Source organism: Propithecus coquereli, unplaced genomic scaffold (genome assembly GCF_000956105.1).
Source record: "Propithecus coquereli isolate 6110/MARCELLA unplaced genomic scaffold, Pcoq_1.0 Scaffold252, whole genome shotgun sequence".
Taxonomy (NCBI): Eukaryota; Metazoa; Chordata; class Mammalia; order Primates; family Indriidae; genus Propithecus; species Propithecus coquereli.
In genome coordinates, this window is record NW_012148086.1 from 500,795 (window position 1) to 523,082 (window position 22,288).

Sequence of the window (22,288 nt, forward strand, 5' to 3'; positions counted from 1 at the left end):
TTATTCCATCTTCTTTTGAAAAGTTTCTGTTCATTTCGCTTGCCCATTTGTTGATGGGGTTGTTTGATTTTTTCTTGTTGATTTTTTTGAATTCTAGATAGATTCTGGTTATCAGCCCTTTATCAGATGTGTAGAGAGCAAATATTTTTTCCCATTCTGTGGGCTGTCTATTCTTGAATGTTCAAAATGTACCTCTTCATTTGATCAGCCTACCAAACCTTCTATTATTCCTTATTTTGCACATATGCACACGCACGCGCATACACACACACACACACAGTTTCTCTTCTCGCTCCTTTTCACAGCCAGACTTCCATAAAACAGAATTTATCTGTTTAGCGTCCTAAATCCTTAAGGCAACCTCTCTCTGCTTCATTCTGCCTATTCTGATTTTCCATTTCTAGAACTCCTCTGAACTAGCCTCTGGAGGTCACAAACCACATCTCTGCCTTCTTATTCTTCCTGATGACTCTGAAATGCTTCATCATTTTTCTTGCCCTTCCGCTTGAAATTCTGCCCTTCCCTGGCTTTTTTGCCAAGATTTTCACACCTAAAGGGCTGCAGCATCTGCGTCTTCCTCCCTCTGCTCTGCTTGCACCCCTCCTCCTCTGCATCCGAGTCTGACTCATGCAGGATCTCACTTACTGACCACCTTTATCTATCATATTTTATCAATAATAAAGTTAGGACTAATTTTACTTATGACTGATCTACTGAACTTTTCTGTCCAGTTTTCTGAATCCTACGTCAAATTTTCATCTAAATATGTAAATCAAACCAGCATCTCACCCTGTACAAATCACCATACCTCTTCCTTGAAAATACCTCTTCTTCTTGTCTTACTTCTTATAATGTCATTAACACCGAACAGTAAGTAATTCATTCTAAAAATGCTCAGATTTATATTTTAGATTTTTAAATTCTTTTCTACCCCCAAAACCAATATCCCAACCTTTTCTCCTATCTGTCTCAACTTTGTCATTTTTTTCTCCATATTCCCCCTGGCCTCGACCTATAAATTGTGGGCAGCATCCTTCCATCAGGTCACTTGATCGTAACCAGCCTCCTCATTCTAACACATGGCATCTCTCTAACATATCACTTAGATCATGTCATTCTTATTCTCAAATATTGGTCAAGGCTGTCTGTTGCTTATTAAAGTCCATTCTTCTCATTCTGTCAGTTGAGGTTAAGCAGAATTTGACCTCAAACAATCTTTCTAGAGAAATCAACAATTATCCCTCTATACTCACCTTTATGATGAGGCCAAATCGGATGCCCCCATATAACCTGAACCCACACTATGATTGCTTTTGCATTGCTAAGACCTAGACTGGCTTCTGACCTCAGTCAACTTTCTGCCTGTTCAAGATCCAATGTTAATAAACACCACCTCCCTCCCCGATGAAGCATGTTGCATTGATGTCAACCAGAATGACCTCTCAGTTTGATGTAGTAGAAAAGGTTTGTTATCAGCTGGAGACCTAGAATTCATTCATTGCCCCATTACTTAACTTTCTCAGAGCCCCAGTAGCAGGTGATTTTTCTGAACATCAGTTTTCTTATCAGTAAAGTAGGCAAATATTACCCAGTATAAAAAAGTGATATGAAAAGTAAATGAGACCATGAATGTTAAATATCTATTGGAGTCCCCGGTACATTTGTACATTTCAGACACTTAATAAATGTTATTCTGCTGTTCCTATTCTGCATGGCTTCATATTTTTTACTATTTCTCTTAATCATACACATTTTAAATTTTTTATGTTACCTATTATCATTCCAAAATAATTACAGTGCCACAAAATAATTAAATTTACTTTGTTAAAAATTTTATAGATAAGAGAAAACAAGGAAAAATGAGGTAAGGTTGGAGTAAAATGAGCATATTAGAGAAATTGTTTAGCATTGATTTCTGTGTGAATTAATGCTTCAACAAATATATTTTGTAAATAAGTTATGATCGATACGGCCTGTTATGACTTACATAATACTTCTTGTTTCTTTTGTTCCCTTTTTTTCAAGAAACTGAATTAGTTTGACAAGTTATAATGGATCCCACCCAAGTGAAATAAATAAACATTCCCATTTTCCAATAAATTAACTCTGGATTCCAGAACCTGACCTGTGCCACTAACTGAAACAAGAAAACATAGATAGCGAATCAATGATCAACATAGGTAATTGGTGAGTTGAGGGCCCAGCACAAATCACAGTGTGACGTTTACCTTCCCAATGGCAAAGCAGAGGGATAGTCTAGTCTGTCCTCCCCGTTACAGTATTCCATACAACAGTGCTCTAAACATGTAAACTTATTCTTGCTTCTGTAAGATATCAAAGTCACAGAATAAAAAATAATTTTAGGAGAGAACTCTCAAATCACCTTTTGGTCCCCTCGTCTTACAGATGAGGACACAGTTTTGAGAAGGTAAAGACACTTACTGAAACAGAGACACAGGGAGCCCAAGACTTGTGCTGTGTTCACGTGTGGATGGGAGGCCAAGCAGACATTTCCCCAGTGCTCTTCACATTCCTATTCAGAGCCTTTTCTGCTTCTCTCACTTTTAAATACATTGTGTTTTGAAATTAGTGAATTTATATAATGCATGTGTGAACTAAAATAAAATTTTAAGGCTCACCCCCCACCGGCTGACTAAATGGACCCCCTCGTGGCCAAAGGAATATCCTAAAACTAAATTGCCTGCCAGGAGGAAGGAGGTCAGACATGCCTTATCATGCCCCTCTCCCTTCTTGGGGACATCCTTTGTAACCCATTAATAGGCCTAAGGGTATTGAGGACTAAACTCTGATCTTTTTCTTTTGCTCAAAATTCCTTCCTAAGGAGGCCAGATGAGTCATGCCTACAAATGATAAAATCTCAGTAAACAGGTTTTTCATGACGTTTTTTACTTCCCAACCTGATTCTGGTATAGCATCATGGGATAGATAAAAGACTCTCAAACATTCCTTTCATCTAGCTTCACGTGATAGACAAAAAACCCTCAAACATTCCTTTCAGCTGATTCCTGGTCTTTTGGACAAAACCTAACTCTTTCAGCCATTGGTCAACTAATGAATCCCTAAATCCACCTATGATTTGTAAGCCTCCACTTTGAGATGTCCCGCCTTTTTGGGCCAAACCAATGTATGCCTCCCATGTATTGATTTATGACTTTACCTGTAAGCCCTGTCTCTCTGAAACGTATAAAACCAAACTGTAACCCAACCACACCGAGTCCACTGCTCAAGATCTCTTGGGCATGACTCCGGGTCATGGTCCTCGAATTTGGCTCAGAGTAAATCTCTTTAAAATTATTTTACAGAGTTTGTTCTTTTTTCCATTGACACATGAAAAACAGCATTACCGTATTGTCTCCAGTCCACGGCAGGGGGTAAGTGCTGCCACAAAATCAGGTTGTTTAGATGATTTAAGTAGGAAGGTAGGGCATGAAAAGCCTTCTGATTATACCACACCTAAAAAAGAAAGATAATTTAATGGCGTTCATAGAATCAGTTCCTCGGTCTGCGCGTCAGCTACGCTGGAGCACAGGGAACGCACGTGTCAATTAGCTCCCGCCGCACCTGAGCGCAGGACGCCCAGCAACGCCCCTCACGGCTGACGGTGAGCAGTCAATTCCAGCCTGCTAATTTTATATTTATCTCAAGCATATAATTTACAGCTAAAAATAGATTAATTTTTCCCAGAACAAATGTGAATCTTGCTCTATAATTATATTCTTACAGAGACAAAGGAACCGAAGCGCATCATTTTTTTTTTTTTTTTGTTCTTGGTGAGCTAATGAAATTTGACCTGCAAATTAAAAGTGTGGAAAGTGATCAGAAAAAAATGATTACTTTCAAATTAATACCTGAACATAGGGGAACATTATTTCTCAAAATAAACTGAACTGAATATTTGCTGAGCAGGAAGAATAAAGTGGCATTCATGTCAGGAAAAGGGTGAAGGAGAAAGTAAGAGAAAGACTGTATTATTAAGTTGAGATAAGTATCATTCAAAACACTAAGGACATCATCAGTATCTATATTTCAGAATATCAGTATTTTAATGAAAAATGAAAAATATATGCTCTGGTGTCTTCAAGAAGTATAATGAATCAAACTGGCACATTTCGGTCTTAATTCAATTGACTGAACAGTTCATTTCTCCAGACAAGGAGAGACAGACCACCCACACTGTAGCATTAGAGGGGCCCCACAGAAAGTTGACGCCATTTTAAGTTAAATCATTCAAGTTCTCACAGAAGTTTATGCAAAGTGTGGAGCAGATCTCAAGCCCCTTCCAACTCGAAGACTTCCAATACATTTTCCTTCCATCCCATCACACTATGACCAATTATTTTTTCAACCAGAATCCTGTGTGGCAGCTACTGTATTCACAGGAACAGCTAAGTAATAAAATATTGCTCAAGTACTTAAAAATCAAAAATAAAACCCTGCTACACACGCCAACGTTCCCCAATTCTTTCTCAGATAGCCTGCTTCATTAAGCAACTCAAAAAGCTGACCCCATCTTTCATACCACTCATTCCATTTTTCAAATATTTTCTTAAGTTCACAGAGAAATCCTTGCCAATCATTTTTTAAACTCCAAGGGGAAGGAGTGCAGCTTAAATCCTACAAACCAAAGAACACAGGACATTCTTTAGGGTCCAAGGCTATGCCTAGCAGAGTGGGATTGTGTGACCAAAAAAAAAAAAAAAAGATCTAAAGCAACTTAGACACACACTTCTTCAAAGTAGGGTAAAGCCTGACTTCCATTCAACATGGAACTGAAGGAGCTTATGTCACATTTCAGAGGCATGTCCCCTTCTCCCACCCAATAGAGAGACTCTCCCACACAGCTCTGCACCGTCGCCCTCTGGGGTCTCGCCCTGGCCTTCCTGTCCCCTCCTCACACAGACACACACACACACACATGCACACACACCTGCTCAGGCACCAGCCATATTTCTGGAAATGGTAGAAACTTAGGGTTCTGTTAAATTCAAGGGACAGACTAATATAGCAGAAAATCCATTGCCTACGGAAACTAGAACCTCCTGCTGACTCTGTTTGTGACCTCTGTCGCCTTCACTGTTTAACTAGAGGAAAAAAAAATGAGAGACAAAGGTAGTCTTTGCCCTTGGAGTAGGGGTTTTCAATTTTTGTTTTGTTTCATTTATTTGTTTTAATTTTTGTTTTAAAAGCAGGGTGATATTTTCCATCTTAGAAATGAAGGTGAACAACTGTATAGAAATGCAAGCTTGGCGGAGTGGAGGTGGGGAGACAGGGGCCTGCCCACTCAGCCTCCCTTGCCTCATCCTGCGTGGGCTCTGAGGCTTCTGCCCTAGATTCCTCACTGTCCCTACAACCACACGCTTTGTCATGTGATTTCCACACCCTCCCATTGCGACACTGTACTTGAACATGTGACTCACTCTGGCAATAGAATGTGACACACAAGCAGAGGTTTGAGAAGCGCACGCATATTCTCGCACTCCTTCGGTGCCGCTGCTGTCACCCTGGGAGCATGGTTAGGCCAACCTGCTGGAGGATGAGTAAATAGCAGAGCTGAGCCCTCCACTGTCATCTGAGCTGAAGCCAATAGCCAGCCACTCACACACCACACACACAGTCATTCCTGGCCAAGATCAGCCTAGGGCAACCTTTAATAGCAGAACCTTGCGGACCCATGAGCTAAATTAATGTCCCTTGTTGAGGTCACTGAGGTTTGTGACTGTTGTTATACAGCATCATTGTGGCAACGGACAACTAACAGTAATTGGCACTAGAATGGGGTGTTACTGCACCAAAAACTGAAAATGTGTGGCATTGGTTTTGAGGCCAGCAAGTGGGAGAACAAAGAGACAATTAGAGGAATCTGTAAATACAGGAGAAAACATTTAGTAATGCTGGAGAAAATGGCAAGAAAATTACTGTAGATAACTGAAAAAATGTTGACCCATCCATACTATGCAATGTCAAGACATTGGGTAAAATTGTCACCTGTGCTAAATTTGAAGATACAAATTGCCCGAAAAACATCTTGATCTGGGTGTGGTGATCTCTAGGCAAAATGCAGTAAGACATGGCCACAGAATAAAGATCCAGTCGAGGGTGTGGCTGCAAGAACTATGTTCAGATCATGGAAAGAAAGATGCTAAGGAACCCTCTCAGGGGGACAGAGGGCCTCTAGGAACCTAAGGGGTATTTCCCCATAGCATCCAAATTTGACAATTCCCCCAATACGAATAATTGATTTTAGAGAGCGGCGTGTCTCAACAGGAATTGTGAGAGTGGCTCGTGGACCTCAATTAGATAAATAGAAAGACTAGAGTTCTGTACAGGGAGCTGTATCAAAAAGGCTGGATTCAATGTAAAGTGCAAACAGGCTCCTAGAGCCCAGCTTTCTACAGGCAGGAAGCGGGCTGCAAAGCTGCTCAAAAGGTGTATTTCCAAATATCGTCTTCACACGTAGCCATGGAGGGTGATGAAGAGGAAGCACTTGTCAGAGAGTAGAGTTAAGGGCCATGGTGGACGATGGGCTGGGGGACATTCCCAGGAGACAGAACCCGGCCGTGCTAAGGAGCGGTCCCCACAGCCGGGGTGACCTGGCACCATGTGCTAAGCACAGCCCACAGCAGCCCAGCCCCACCGCCCCATGAGCTAAATGCACGTTTATTGTTGATGCCACTGGTGACTTGCAGTCGTTTGCTCTACAGCATTATTTTCACAATAGATGATTGATTCACAGAGTTTCGTGGGACACAGTTAAAAATGCTCTTGAACTGCCTTTCAGCTCTTCTATAAACTGATCTTTATTTGAGAGAGGTTTCATAAACTCTTTAAGTAAGCAAGGCTTACTTCATGATGATCTTAAAATTAGCATTTAGTAGAGTTCAAAGGAAAAGCTTTTATTTCTTTTTCTGTTTCTTTTTTTCTCCCAAGAGCAGTTTTCTAAAACTGGACTGTATTCTGGAAATAAGTTGTGGGATTTCCTTCCCTGCCAGCCTGTATGTCAGGAAGTGATAAAGTCTAATAACTGAAATAGAAAGTTAATTTCCTTTTAGGAACATAGTATGACACCTCAAAACAGACCTTTCATCTCAGGAATCATGAGTAACAGCTCCTCAGAAAAGTAACTAAGGAGCTCTAAGAAAACAAAATCACTCAGTAGATACTCAAATATATAGAATTCCATGGGAGATGGAATTTCTGCAAATACACAAGAGGGGCAATACGTTTGTCTTTTTTATCTGAAGTGTATATGTTCTAAAGGGTGTTCTCATTAAATGAGCCAAGCACCCAAGATGTGAATGATGTAACTCACAAAGGTTCCATGAGAGGCATTCTGCAGTATAATGAACCATACATTAAGCCTATTCGCATGCAAATTTTCCACTTTTCCTTCAAAAGGACTGTGAAAATTATGCCATGTATGTCTTACGAATGTAGCCTATAGGCTGAAGGAAAAGGCTAGTTATTAATTACTTAAAGGTAAATGCAATCATTTGACGTGACATCAGCCCCTGGCAGCCTCTATCAGGTATTTCAGATAACAGATTGCCCTTTAAACCGCTCTGCAATATTGGATTCCTTGGCTTCCTGGAAACAAGCTCGGTCCCCAGAGGGCAAGATACAACGCACTTGCATGCCCGTGCCTGGCAAAGAACATGTCAAACAACGTTAAAAACTCCAGAAATCACCTCTCAAACATGTCAGTACAGAAGACTAATCTAAACAAAGACAAAAAAGAACAGGTGTCAGGGGAACACGTGAATCACTGGCCGCTCATCACTGAACAAGAGACCCATGGTGGATACCTCAAAGCAAAGACACAGCCGTCTACTACAAACGAGAAGGGTTTGGACTTGGATAGTCAAAATATTCTCAGATTCCTTCTACAAATTTGGTACATTTTATAATAGCCACTTAATATGTTCTGATATATGCCAGCAAATACATTTTAAGTTATTTTTCTATCAAGCTGTGAATGATGATATTGTCGTATCAAGCTATAAATGTCATGTGTGTGGCCTTTAAAGGGAGAGAGATTTGAACAAACCTCCGTTGAAAGAGAGATTTCTGAACAGTCCACACTATGACTTAAATTTTTGTCAGGGCTTACATTATGAAGCACCTCTAAAGAACTCTCACTGTACTGAATAAAGCTCCAACATACACATGTCCTTACCCCTATAAGCTTTGCCACATTCACATGAGCCATGAAAGTCCCCACTATGGAGTAAAGAAGGCGCCTTCCTGGGTGCAAGGAGATCGTCCTTGCTCCATTAGTTTTCCTAAGTAGACACAACACCCACACTCCGTAGAAAGAAATGGCTCACAGTCATTTTGACACTGACGTCCCAACATGAACTCACGTGCACTCTCCCGCAGTGGCTCTACCTTCCTCCCACAGTCTACTCTTTTCCAATTTCTCTCTCAATCAAACACCATACTATATCTCCAATCTTGGAGACTGAAAGCTTTGAATCTTTCATCTTTCCCCATTTTAAGGTTGTACAGACTTTTTTCCCCTTCGGAAAGCCCTCTGTTACCACTTCTGCATTCCTACTGGTGGATCAAGGCACCTTTCCGCTAACTCAGTCCTCATTTCCTCCCACCTGAAGAACACTCCCACCTAGTCTCTGTAATTGGAGGGGCCCATTCTTAATTGGTAGGGATAGTCCTGACAGGGCTTGCAAACCCAGGGACCCTAAGAGCAGCCCTGTGTAATTGCTGCTCTCCTTGTGTGACCTCTGCATCTGTCTAGCCTTCTGGAAGATGAGGCATTTAAGTTCATATGTGGAAGGACTCCTTGGGCACCAGGGAAACTCATGTTTCCAGTTACCAAGACTATGGATAGCTTTAAAAATGTATTATTTTCTTACTTGATCTATCAGCTGAAGTCTTATCTTAACAAAAAGCAGTAATCTATTTGCTCTATTTCTACACAGTCTAAAGGAAAACAAATCATTTTCTCTTTCAAGGCAATGTTTTCATACAACTCTTCTTAATGCTCAGTAACAAATGCTGGGATTGGATCTACCACCCTCACTCCTGTGCTCACAAATACATTTGCATATCAAGTTTCCCTAAATACTTTCTAAGACAGGAAGTAAAGGAAAAAAGAGAACTCTATTACCTTTGCCAGAGGTTTGGGATTTGATATGTTTGCATTCGCATCTCGAGCTTCACTGGGGATTCGCACTCCAAAAGACCAACCTCCAAGCCTATTCACAATAAACATTGTGTTACTGTTTCAACCAAGGGATGCCAGGACTTCTAACCAGGGGGTGTTTCATTACCAATAACGCTAGTTACAGTGGTCTTAGGACAGTAGCCAGCTGAGCACCCACGGTCTGTGGCATGACCACGCAGGCTGAGGCACAGTGCCAATGAGAGTGGCCTAAGTCGGGCATCCAATGAAGGGCACTGCTTTCAGAGAAGGTCTGGATAAGGCTGGCTGTGTTACAGAGTGTGCTTGTCAGAACTTACCATCTTGTTCGGAAATACATGACGTATAGTGGATACAGCCATGATCATCAGCACTCTAATTATTTTAATTAATGGTCATTTCCCCTACAAATGCACTATTCACAATTACTCACTCTGTCGGGATCTTTCGAGCCACTCTGGTTTGCCTTCCCCACTCTATTTTTTTTTACTCCTCCACTCAGATTTTGCCTGATTCAGAAAGCCATTTCAGAGAACTTCAGTTGGCTTAGATTATTCTTCTGAGTTCTCACAATATCCTACATTTCCATCCATTGCACCAATTACTGTTTTAATTGTCTATTTGCTAGTTTATCTTTTTATGTAGCTCTGTGAGTTCTTCCTGCGTGGGAATTATATCTTTTCTCTCCATATCTTCATGGGTTGTGTATCTTGCACCTATTAAGTTTCCAAAAAGTAGTTAACATTAGATATAAAGGCACATTTTAAATGTTGTTGCCCACTCTCTGGATCAACGGAGACTGAAGAACAGTCTTCTACCAGAGTGCCCCAACTCTCAGCAAAATTGCAGGCAAGGAAGAAGGATATATTTCCAATTGGCTCAATTGAATATATTCATTCATTCAGCAGATATTGATTGAGCATCTTTAATGTGCCAGATACTATTGTAAGTTCTTGGCAAACAAGCTCCCACCCTTCTAAATGCTATCCATCAAGGATGGGAAAGAAAATCAGAGATTCTAGGCCCTGTTTAAAGGCATTCAGAGGCGAGGCAGGCAAGCCACACCAGGGCAGGGGGCAGTGTCCAGGGAAGATGAAGACACACTGGCCTCGCATGGCAACGATGAAAAGGGTACAGTAAAGGACAGCGGGGTGTCCCAGGCAACAGGGACAGCCTGTGGGAGGCCTTCCCACGTGAAGAAATGCAATGTGTTTGGGGGACTTAGGAAATTGACGGTGTGGAGAATGTTATCAAGATTTACAGCCCTGAGAAGTACTCACGGCCGCCATCTGTCTCCCTCAGCCAGATTCTCCCCCTCAGGCTCCAGGAAACGCAACACAAAACAAAAGCTTTCCCAAAAATCACCCAAGAGGAATTTAGGACACCAGTTTGTACCCAGGTTCCCATATTGGAAGCTGACTAGTAGGAGGAATTCTAAAAGGAGGCCATTATTCCACTATGCTGTTAACTCATCTGCTCTTACTACCCACAGTGGTCAAACCACTTCCGGCTCTCCTGCTTCTACCACTGAGGAATCTCCATTGCTAGATTCCCCCCAGCGTGCACAGGAGTGAAAGTCAGCAGTGGGGGATCTTACAAGGCCTGCTGCAATTCTTTGGAATGTTTATGAGCACCGAGGTTAGTATTAGACTTCTGAGTTTTTAAGAACATTAACATTTGAAACAATAGGTTTTCCAAAGTTCTTCAAAGACAATAGGAAAGACCCAGCGACAGTTCTGAACACACCTTGGTTTCTCAGAGGGCAGCAGCAAGAACTCCTCCACGTCCAAGCCTGAGAGGTTCAACAGCGTGTGGCCCAGGCGGCTGGTCAGGTAGGGCGCCCTGGCACTTCTATTTGGACACTTCTGTAATTGTTTTCAAAGACATGGAATAGAAATTTAGTTATAACCCACAAACTGGTTTACTGACATTACTTTAAACTAAATGTGATTTTTTTCTTGCTTTCAATTTTTAGTAAATTTTCTGTGGCCTTTTATAGGGTCTGATTTCTAAAATCTCTTTAAGAGTCACCTACATTTGAGAATTACGCCAAAATTCCACCAATACCTTTGCAGTCAATTATATCTGAAAATTTAGCATGTTTGTCTGTATGTAAGTTTGGGTGGATTTGTAAGAACTAAAAAAAGAAATGTGTTTTTTAGCAGGGTGATTCTGCATTTGATGAACCTGAAAGAGAGTCCAGGCAACTAGTGGGGGGAAGAGTAATAGGAGAATTCAAAGGTATGTGTTTCTTTCATAAATGTCTAAAGTAGAAATCAAATAGCTCTCCTCCAGTGACACACTAGAGTGCTAGCACCGGCTCTGAATTATGAAATAATCACCAAACAAGGTAGGAAGCAATAGTTGACACAACATGAATCTAGGGCGCTGGAACCTGCTCAGTGATGCGCCCCACCCTGCCGCACATGGGGTGCAGACTTGATGTGCTTGGTGTCTGTTTCTCAAACAATTTAGGGAAAGATAATATATTAAAATAGGAAATGACTCTGTCTCTGTGCCTCTTATTTCGGCTTAGGAAACTTGTTTTCTCATTTGCAACATGGAAATAAAAACAGCCTTACCTAATGCATGGATTTGCTGTTAGGTTCAGATATATGAGAAAGAATTATGGCAAATTAAGATGGGCTATGTACATTTAAGGTATTACTTGATAGAAAAACTTAGAAAAAGACACTATAAAGAATAATAATTGTAAGTTATTAATAAATATATTATATTAATATATATGTTAATAATACATATTAATATATAATATAATTTGGCCAAATTATATTAATAGAATTTTAGATTTCACACTCACATGTGAAATCTAAAAAAATTGAACTCACATTAACGGAAGCAGAGTAAAATGGTGTTTTCCATAAGCTGGGAGTTGGGGAGATTTTGGTCAACGGACACAAAGTTTCAGTCAGACATGAGGAATGAGTTCAAGATCTCTCTTGTATACTGTGGTGACTACAGTTAATAACAATACGTTGCATAACTTGAAAATTGCTTCAGTGTCCTCTCAAACAAAAGGTAAGTATGTGAGGTAATGCATATGTTGAACAGCTTGATTTAGCCATTCCACAACGCGTGCGTACATCAAAACATGCACCTATTAATACCACAAATATATATAATTCTGCTTGTCAATTTAAATAAATGAATAATAAATAAATAGATCAAACTCAATTATCTCACTCATAGATGAACGTAACAAACCTTTAAAGTGTCCCTGCAAGTGTCCCTGAAGAGCTTCCCTCTTCAGCCCCTTTACCTTGGCACCAAAATGCATCTTTCTAAATTGTTTTCATTTAGATGATTCCCTTACTAAAAAATTCAAATTCTTATCAAGAATTCATGTCTACTACAAAATGTTTTTAGTCTCTTTTTCTAACCCTTATCTGTGTAGGTGTCCCCAAATAGACCCTCTGTACTAAGCTGGATAATGGCCCCACCCAAAAATATCTTTGGAATCTGTAAATGCTACTTTATGTGTCAAAGACCTTGCAGGCATTGTTAAGTTACAGATCTTGAGACAGGGAGATTGTCAGGGTGAGTCCTAATGCCATGTAACACCGTAAGAGGGAGCTAGAGGGAGATTAGGCAGAGAGAGAAGGGGAGGAGGCACCGTAACCTCGGAGACAGAGACTGTCGCGAGGTGGCCACAAGCCAAGGACTACCAGGAGCCATCAGAAGCTGGAAGAGGCAAGGTGCAGATTCCCCACTAGAGCCTTTGTGGGGAGCACCTTAATTGCATCACGGTGATACCGATTTCAGACTTCTGGCCTCCAGAACTGTATGAAAATAAATTTATGTTTTTGAAGCCACCCAGTGTGTGGTAATTTGTTACATCGGCCACAGGAAATAAATATACCCTCCACTCACTCTATCTAAAGCCACATTCGTCCCTGATTACATGTATTTGGTCATATTGTCACTGTTACTGGTGAGAGGTCAGGCCCTAAAAATTCCTGCTTGTTCTTCAGCACTAGCTCAATTCCTGTTCCCACTGGAGCCTTCTCTAATGGTGTGTCTTCCAAACAAAGTCTCCACCCTCAGAAGTAGAATTAACCTTGAAACTTTTTTGTGAGTTTGGAGATAGCCATGGTGTCTTTGAAAAAAATACAAGGGAACAGACATATCCTTGACGACCCAGGACTTCTGAATTGCATGTATGGATTTAAGGAGAGAGAAACCTTTTGCCATCCAACAAAACACAGTTAACTTGGCTCAACACAATTATAAAGACAAGAGAACTGGCCTTGGGTCGGGGTCTTTCTTCCACACACCTCTGTGTACGTCTCTTTCGAGCCATCCCTAACAAGCAACACCCATTCCTTGGGAATGTGATCTGAGAGAGCAAAATAGATACTCCTTTGCCAACTAAGATAGACCCTAAGGTTAAGGGAACAAAAGTGACCTACATGCCAAGAGTTCAGGGCTCAGCTGGTATGGGAGCTTCCTAAATTCCTACACACCTTTGTTAACTTCCTAACAACAGGAGCTATGGGCAAATTGTCAGACCCTTCCTAACTCTGATGTACAACCCAGACCACTAGAGCTCTGACTGCACCGAGGGCTGGACTTACAAACATTCCTTCCTGATAAGCAGCTACAGACCTGAAGCCAGTTTAGATGCTTAAAGAGACTGCTCACAAATGGTCTTTGTGTCATGTAGTTCACCTTTTGATGCAAAGAGCAAAAATTCTACCTCATTTTAATGCTAAAACCACACCCCAAGTGAATATATATGTTTACCCATTGTGCACGCAGTTGACCTCCCTCATAAATGTGTATAGCTTTTCCCCCAAACCTGCTGGATGTGCATGACTGTGCAATACAGACCCTGTGAGGCATGAACCCAAACTGCCCTCTCCTTCTTGGAGGAGGGAGCACCTTTGGTCCACGCCGGAGACTACTTCTTCCCGGTTTGCAAACTGCTATCACCAGGACAGCTTTCTTTCCCACTATTTAGCCATCTTAGTGGTCTTTTGGATGACAGGAATTCCATTAATGCCACCTCAACTCCCTCTTTCCCAAGGTTCTCTGATTTCTAACGTGTGACCCAGTATTTCTCAAAATGAGTCACAAAAAATATAGGTGCCACAAAAAGGAAGGATTCTTTAGAAAAAAGTTGCAGAAAATGCTGCATCTCCTGCACCCCACTGTCAATTCAAGTGTAAGTACATTATCAGATAACAGCTTCTTAAAGGAGCCATAGCAAAGAGACCTGTTTAATACTGCTTTATCCAAGATTTATGAAACTTATTTGGCTATGGAACTTTTTCATGTGAAACCCTTTTTTCACACATAGATATTGCTGAAGTCTTACAGTTCATGCGAGTTGGAGTGAATTTAGGAACATAAATATCAGCCATTCTGATATTTATTAACTCATTCCTTTACTGTTGGCACTCAGCCTAATTCCGACAGACTTCAGGTAGCTAGTAATAAAAGCTACTGGTATAATAGATCAATTCAATTAAGGTTAGAGAGAGAACAGAGCATGAAGTAAAAAATTAGAGATTTCGTGAATGGTGGAGTACAGAAGACAATTGCCAAAATATGGCATTTGAGCATGCTGGGTACTTCTGTAGATCGAAAAGCCTCATAAATGAGCACCAGAATCAAGGTCCCTCTACCCTCTTCTTATTCCCACCAGCCTCAAGCTCAGGGGGACCCTCTTTAGAATTTCCTTATGCAGCCAATAAAGTTTCTTATCAAGAGAAAGACAAATGCCTTCCATCCCCTCCCTGAAATCCCACATCTATTACAGAAGAGAAGGCTCAAGAATGCAACCACACCTGGATGGACTTTCACAAGATGAGGCCTGCTTCTGGGGCTCATTCAAATCCCAAAGAGAATCATTTACAAGTTAACTTCTGTCTCCCCGTCCATTCATTCTCCTTAGTAATCCATTCCTGCCCCTCGAAAGAACTGTATACATTCTCCATCTCCTCCTTCCCCTATGGAAGAGCATATAAGCTTCTGTACCCCAAGGGGACTTTGGGGTAATTGCTCTGTGATTCTCTCCGCACACATGTTAATAAATTTGTATGCTTTTCCCCTATTAATCTGCCTTTTGTCAGTTGATTTTCAGAGGAGAATTTTCAGAGGAGAAGTTTGCCCTTTGACTCTACAATAAGTAAATGGAAAAAACAAGACAGGGCAAAAACAAACAAACAAAAAAACAATAATTGTGCCCCCAAAAAACTAGAGCAAAATATAGCTGGTCACTGCAAGGGAGTACCAAAGATAGCAGAGTTTATCGACAGCCGAGGTCAAAAGGGAAACACGCAGAATGCCATTAGTTCTCTGAGGTCAGCCAGCACTTTGAGCGCCCATTATGGTGCTGTGTCCTTACTCTCCCTTCCAGGTGCGCCTTCTGCCTAAGAGAAGAAAGCAGACTGGGTCCTCCAAAGCAAACTTTCTAAAGTCACTAAACTGTGAGAAAGAAAAGAAGGTTTTTATCTGAGAATTCAAGCCCCCTGTAACTCATCAGGCCCAGAGAGGCACAGCAACAAGATGGCGGTCACATCCCACAGTCCTTGGACTGAGTAGCTGTTTTGAAGCTGCCTGCTACATGGACTCCAGACCGGCACCACCAATAGCTATAAATTAACCTAACAATGCTACATCCTGGATGCCATAACTCCTGCCCTATAGTTCAGCGATGCATAGCCAATCACTAATCAGTGTTATTTCTGTAAACCTATAAGAATTCCTAAAAAGCAACTTTTGTAATCACCCCTTTCCTGATTCATCCTTTTTTCCATTAAAAACTCAAGCCTCTCCTTTGTTCTCTGGAAGCACTTTCCAAGACAACGTGGAAGTGTGTCCTGGCTGCAGTCTTCAAAGTTGGTCCAAATAAACTCTCTACCTATATTAATTTCCTCAGTTTCTTCCTTTAGGTAGACAATTATTAAGAGCGATACGTTCCATGGCTACTAAAGAGAAAGACCCTGTAAACATGTTCTCCATGTGGACATTTCCTTTATAGATGCTCAATGCACATAAAATAAGATTTTTTCCTTCTCCTTTTTTCCTGTAAATTAGGATTGCTGCACTAGCTTGTTGATTGTGGTTAACAGGTCCATGCCTTTTATTAATTAGTTTTCGATATTTCCTCTGAGATGAGTTCCAATCAGTTTTTGAAATAGATTTCAATTCTTTCTCCCTCACAGACTAGATGGAAATAGCCCTCACCTTAGTAGTGGTAAAGCCATCTATATTAAAGTAACGTAAGGCAAAAAGCAAGAATTGAGGTCAAAGTCTGATTGCTACAGAGGTGTAGCCATAGCTAAAAGTTAACCAGCCATTGTTTCCTGGCTTGCCTTCCTGTAACTGCTTACTGCCTAAGAGTCATGTATCCCTGACTGCTGTGACATTTGTGACTTTCCAATTGCTTCTGTAGATAACATTACTATTGTAAAACCTAAGGCTGGTCTTTGACATATCTTCCAGACTTTGCATTCAGGGGGATCAAGTGATGCCAACTAGACCAGTGGCTGTGTGTGGGAACCGATTCAATAGGAACTCTCTAGGCAAAGAAGACAATTTCCGCTTCCCAACCCTGTGAGATCATCCCCGGCCAATTAGCAGACCCAATTCTCTAGCCCTTTATTTACCAAACTATCTTTAAAAAGCTTAGCCCTAAAATTTTCGGGGAGGCTGATTTGAGAAATTTCTTCCGTCTTCCTGCTCGGCATCCTGCAATACTCGATAAATTCTTTCTCTGCTGCAAACCTGCTGTCTCAGTGTATTGGCTTCCTCCTGGGCAGCGGGCAAGGAATCTGATTGGGTAGTAACAGCGGCACACCTGCTTCCATCTGTTTTCGTATTAATTAACCATAGTTAGAGTTCTAAGTGGCATCTTAGCCCTTAACATCTAACTCAAATAAAAATATGACAAGAGCCTTGAGGTCATCCTGCCTTGAAATTTGGGGAAATTTTCTTCCAAAGAGCAGTTCTAGCTTCCTTATCATTAATTGAAGAGGATTCGTTTGCTTAATGAATGCCAGTGGGGGTGTTAATGATCAAAGGCAGTAGGCAGTGAGTGAGAAGGGCACTGCCAGCCTATACAGTGTCCATGCTGTATAAATGTTCACTTCATGCGACGAAACTTCCCAGAAACAGCTCACCTAGGGAACCAGAAAGTCATAGCAAGTCAGTTAACAAAAATAAAGACTTTATAGATGGAGTAAACTCATTTTTGTCACTTGAGGTTTAGATCTTAAAAAATCAAAAATGCCGCAGAAATGTACCAGGCAGCCACAGGAATCCTGGAATTCCAGGTGAGAAAAAGGATCCGTGTGCCAGCACGAAGAATTCTTCCTAAAAAACAAAAGAGAGAACTGGGATGATCTTTCAGAGTACAAAGCTATTGTATTTCCATAAAAGAGAGTTCCATCAAACTAGAACAGAGTTCACAAGACAATCACCTCCTACCGCCAACAAGGCAGAGCTCTTACATTTGTTTTCACAGCTTGAGCTCTTAATCTGATGACAATGTTTTATTACAACGCCAGTATTTCATTATGTCACATGACGCTCACTTGCCTCACTGTACTGAATGCACCCCCAGGGCTCCCTGCGACTTTCACGGGGTGGGGGCTGGGTTCGTGGTGAGTCCTGGTCCCAGCCTCAAAACCAGGTAACAAGAAGCAATTAATAAACACGGTGACCTGCTAATTCCCTTTTGTGGCATGACACATTAACTTCATCATCATTTAAAGAAAAACAATTATTAAGTTTCCATTTTGAAAAAGTGTTCCATTTTGTGCAACAGAAACAGCATTTGTAGCTGTGGTTCAAAACACTTTTTTATTCCAGAGTTTTCCTAGAGCTTTTGTTTTTTCCTTGTGAGTCCCTTACCTTAAAACACTTTTTCTAATATTTTTAAATCAAAATTTGCTTTAGTAATGATAATTATTCTTAATCACTCAAAAATTGGAAAAGAAGGCGGGAAACTAACATTTCTGAATTACAAGCACCAGCTAGATATATTTATCATAACCCGAACTAGCCCCACTTTTAGGAAGAACAAGTAGGGTCCTCAGAATTGAAGAGGCTGCCAAGATCACGCGGTGGAAGGATGGGCCGCCAGGCTCCAAGTTTGGGCTCTGTGCTCCAAGTGTGCTGCTCCAATGAGCAATAGCCAGGGTGACAACACAGAGTTGAGAAAGTCCAGGCCAAGGGAAAAGAAACTTGCCATTTCTATTAACCAGGTTGGCAAAGTACAATTTCCATGTAATTTTTGAAATATCAAAAATAATTTAAAGACTTCTCCACTATTATGTTCTTGACTGAATAGCTTATGGAGACTCCAGTTTGCAACTTAAAAGTTTACATGGAAACAATACCTAAGGGAGTTACATATTTCATCAGAGTACCGAATCTGAGAAACACTTTTCAAAATGTAACTCAGTTTTTACTTCAACTCAGCTGGCTCTTATTCCTTCCAATGCCTGCCTTATGACAGTTAGCAAGTGTTTATAATTTAATAAACAATTTCAAAAAGTTCTTTTTTTCTTTTCCAAATCCTTCCTTATTCTTCTCCTAGCTCTCTTTTATAGAGTAAAAATACGTGACTATGAGAGCTGCACAACGATCCCTGACAGCATTGAACAGATTTCGGTTTTCCGAGCAGCTCTCAGCCCCCAACGACTTTGTGTTCAAACAGATGCGCTAAGAAGCTGTGTGAGCCTTCTTAAAGGGCACAGAAGGGATGATGTGTGAGGAATTAGATGTTTCTACATAAATTTCCTTCCAGAGTTTAGGAGTCTAAACACACACTTTGACTTAGCGAAGCATTTCCCCACAGTGGTCTCTAGGACACAGCAGCAGTGATGCTCTTCCAGAATAAATGTCTTGAATAGGGTCACTTGGTTCTTAGGGTTCGGGCGTGCTGGGTTAAATAGGTCTCTCTACCGCAGGGCTGCCTGGGGTTTTTAATAGTCTAATGTGCATTTTAACTCTTGAAGAGACAGGCAGAATCTCTAAGGACCTACTCTCTTTTGAGATTTTTAAAAGAGTCAATTTGTGAGGTAGGGACTTGCCTAAACAGAACAAAAGCTCTCCACGAGGTCCACCTGTTGCTTGAGGGGAACGTTGTTCTTTCTACAGAGCAGGGAGCACATTGATGTAAACATAAAAGGCAGACAGAGGTTCAGTAAGTTGCCTGGGTCACAAGCCAAGAAGAAGTGGCACCAAGATTTGCATTCCCAGCCTGGTCCCTGAGGTGCGTTCTCCACCCCTCTGCCGCAACACCTGATACACGCGTTCTCCTGTACTTCCGACCCTTGAACTCAACTCTCCTCTTCACAGTCCCCTCAGAGGGCATCCAACCACGCCAGGCTCCCAGGATCCCACTGCTTGAGGAAATGAGCCTTCGAGATTTTCGTAAGCACTGGAAATATGAGATCACTAAAACAATTTATCTAATTTATCTTAAGATAAATCTTAAGATTTATCAATTTATCTTAATTTTACTAAGTTATGAAAATAATTCGTATACATTTCCCCACTTGGCTTTTTCAGTTTGATAGAAATATAAGATGTGATAATTACCACTTTTGTTCTGTATTAAATTCTTAATGAGAATGAGTGGGTCAAGGGACCATTTTGCCTTAGAAACAGTAGGGGAATTCACCACTGGGGTGCCACCAGACAGGAGCCTTGTAAAACGAAACTAAATATGTAAATCTGCAGTCAGCTTCTAAAAGTTGACAACTTTAGCACATTTTAAAATGTAAATTATACATTGCCTACTATTATGAGAAAACTTTTATTTTAGGTCACATTTATACCACAGTGGATTTTTCTGGAGCTCTTTACTGTCTTCTGTATGGCAGGGAGGTAGAGGTCAGAAGTTCAACACAACACCCTTGCACTGACACTCCGAGGTGAGCATCTCAACAGAAAAACAGCCTAGCAGTAGAATCTAAGCTATTATTTTAAATGTTTCCCCTAATTAATAATCAAGTGATTGCTTGAGTCTGCCAGGAAGGTAAAATATAGGCATCATTGAATTCAATAATATTTTACACTTATGGAAGGAAATTTACTTATTTTAAATATAACTTTTTGCTTCGATTTGGGACCCTAGTGAACCAAGCCCTCTGTGTGTAATAGGGACATAAACTGGTGCTAATATAAGTATTTCTAGCATCCTTGCATGCACCAGCCACCCCACCCCACCCCATCCTTTTCTATGCTGACATGGAAAATAGGTAGAAATTGTTACAAAATAGGAATGAGTTAAGGATAGATTAGGTGGTTTCACAAAGAAAAGAGAGAACATGAAAACATAAATCTAGGAAGGCAGAAGAGAAGACAGAGAAGAACAGCAGCGAGGCTGAGCTGCAGGCTGGGCTGTGTGCAGGAGCCTGGGGGACAGAAGGAGGAGGGGTGGAGGGCTTGGGTTGGGGGGAACTGCCACCCATGTAAAAGGAAAGAGAAGTAAAATAGATGTCCAATGAAATTTTGAATATGTTCGCTGTCCTTTAATCATTGATTCCATCTTTTTCTCCCTCCTTGAGAGACTAGATAAAAGAACTTTTCTGTGCTAATTGGTCCTTCTTTGATGCAACGTTGGGCCAGGGCTGGACCACGTGGGTCCCTGGGTTACATTTCAATTTCCCAAAGATAGATGTATTTCACATCCTGCGTGTTTCCTCAGAGGGGAGGGAAATAAAAACATCTTCATGGAAACCTTAGTTAAATAAATTACTTTGTTTTTTAAGAGACACCAAGAGTGAAGCAACATAATTAATTTTCTATTAATTCTTCCTGACTGAGACCATTAATAGTCTCAAACTAATTACCAACATGACTAATGGGCAAAATATGTCATTGCAAATTAGAAAACATATTGCTAATACTGCATTATTGTCTGGATTTTTAAATTTATTACTTAAAAACATAGATTTCTGGCACTTAACATACCATTATGGTTTTTATCACTTGCCTCATTTGCCCTACCCAGGACTTTAAATGCCTTGAGACCAGGGCCATATTCTTTATTGATCCTGGTTCATGCAGCAGCACTTTATTTATAGTAGACCCTCGATAAATAACAGTTGAGCAAAATAAGAGGGAAAGAACTGTTTATGAAGAAAGGCATGACTTATCAAGGTTCCATAGAAAGGTCATCACTATAATCATTTTTAAATCCTAGAAAAATAGTTTTCAAAGTAATTCACCCCACATTGGTATGCAGTACTGACCTTTAAGTCGCTTAAGTTAAAAAAAGTAATTTTTTCATATGTACAAGTTTTCTGTTAAAGTAAATAACAGTTAATATATAATTTATATTTAATTGCTACTTCATTCTTTTTAGCTTTGGGCTTTATTAAGCAAATTGAATGCCATTAATTATTAATAATTTTTTGCAGGAATATAAAGCATGTGTCTATAAAAGGAAAAAAGGGGCAATTACGTAGCTTATTTCAGGTTATTTTTACATGTTGACATCCATTAGGCCTGTTCAGTATTAAACTACTCATTAAGCTAATGTTCATTTCTTGTAATATAATGTTGCAACATGAAATGACCAATCATGGAGAAAAACGGTCCTCCCAGGCTACAGTGTTACTAGCAGGAAGTCTTCAGTTCTGCAGAGGGCATATGATACTTACAGATCTGTGTTTAAATCGTCACAGAGCAGATCTTGATCCCTAAATTTCTGCAGAAGCACATGGGTGAGGTCCACGTCATCGCTCTCACTGCTGTTCATTATGAGACAAAGGAAATAAAGTGGGATTATTAGTAGCTCCCAAACGAGAACATAAAACCAGATTCTGACCTCACATTGTGCCCTGTCAAGCTGGTCTGAGTAAATGATTCCTGCTAACATGGATAAAGCTATTTTTCCACTGTTTTTATGGTAAAGCCAAACAAGCAATAAAATTTGAAAATGTATTAAAAGCAGAGTCTTGCTATTACAGATATGCATTTTTATATACTTGCTTTCACAGTATATTATTTTCTCATCTTTTCACTCAATATTAGAACATAACCATTTTTCATATATTTACATGGTTTTTAAAAACAAATTTTAAAGGCTGAATAATATTACATCACGTTAATATATCAAAATCTATA

General features: G+C 40.5%; 1 protein-coding gene across 1 annotated transcript in view; it reads right to left on the minus strand.

Annotated features, from left to right (window-relative positions):
• ABCA13 (ATP-binding cassette, sub-family A (ABC1), member 13) overlaps window positions 1–22,288 on the minus strand; it is a 518,893-nt gene that overhangs the window by 188,740 nt on the left and 307,865 nt on the right. Inside the window, 5 exon segments of the mRNA XM_012646893.1 lie at window positions 3,366–3,474; window positions 9,146–9,233; window positions 10,925–11,043; window positions 17,449–17,518; window positions 21,823–21,912. Of these exon segments, the coding sequence (XP_012502347.1) occupies window positions 3,366–3,474; window positions 9,146–9,233; window positions 10,925–11,043; window positions 17,449–17,518; window positions 21,823–21,912 (476 nt within the window).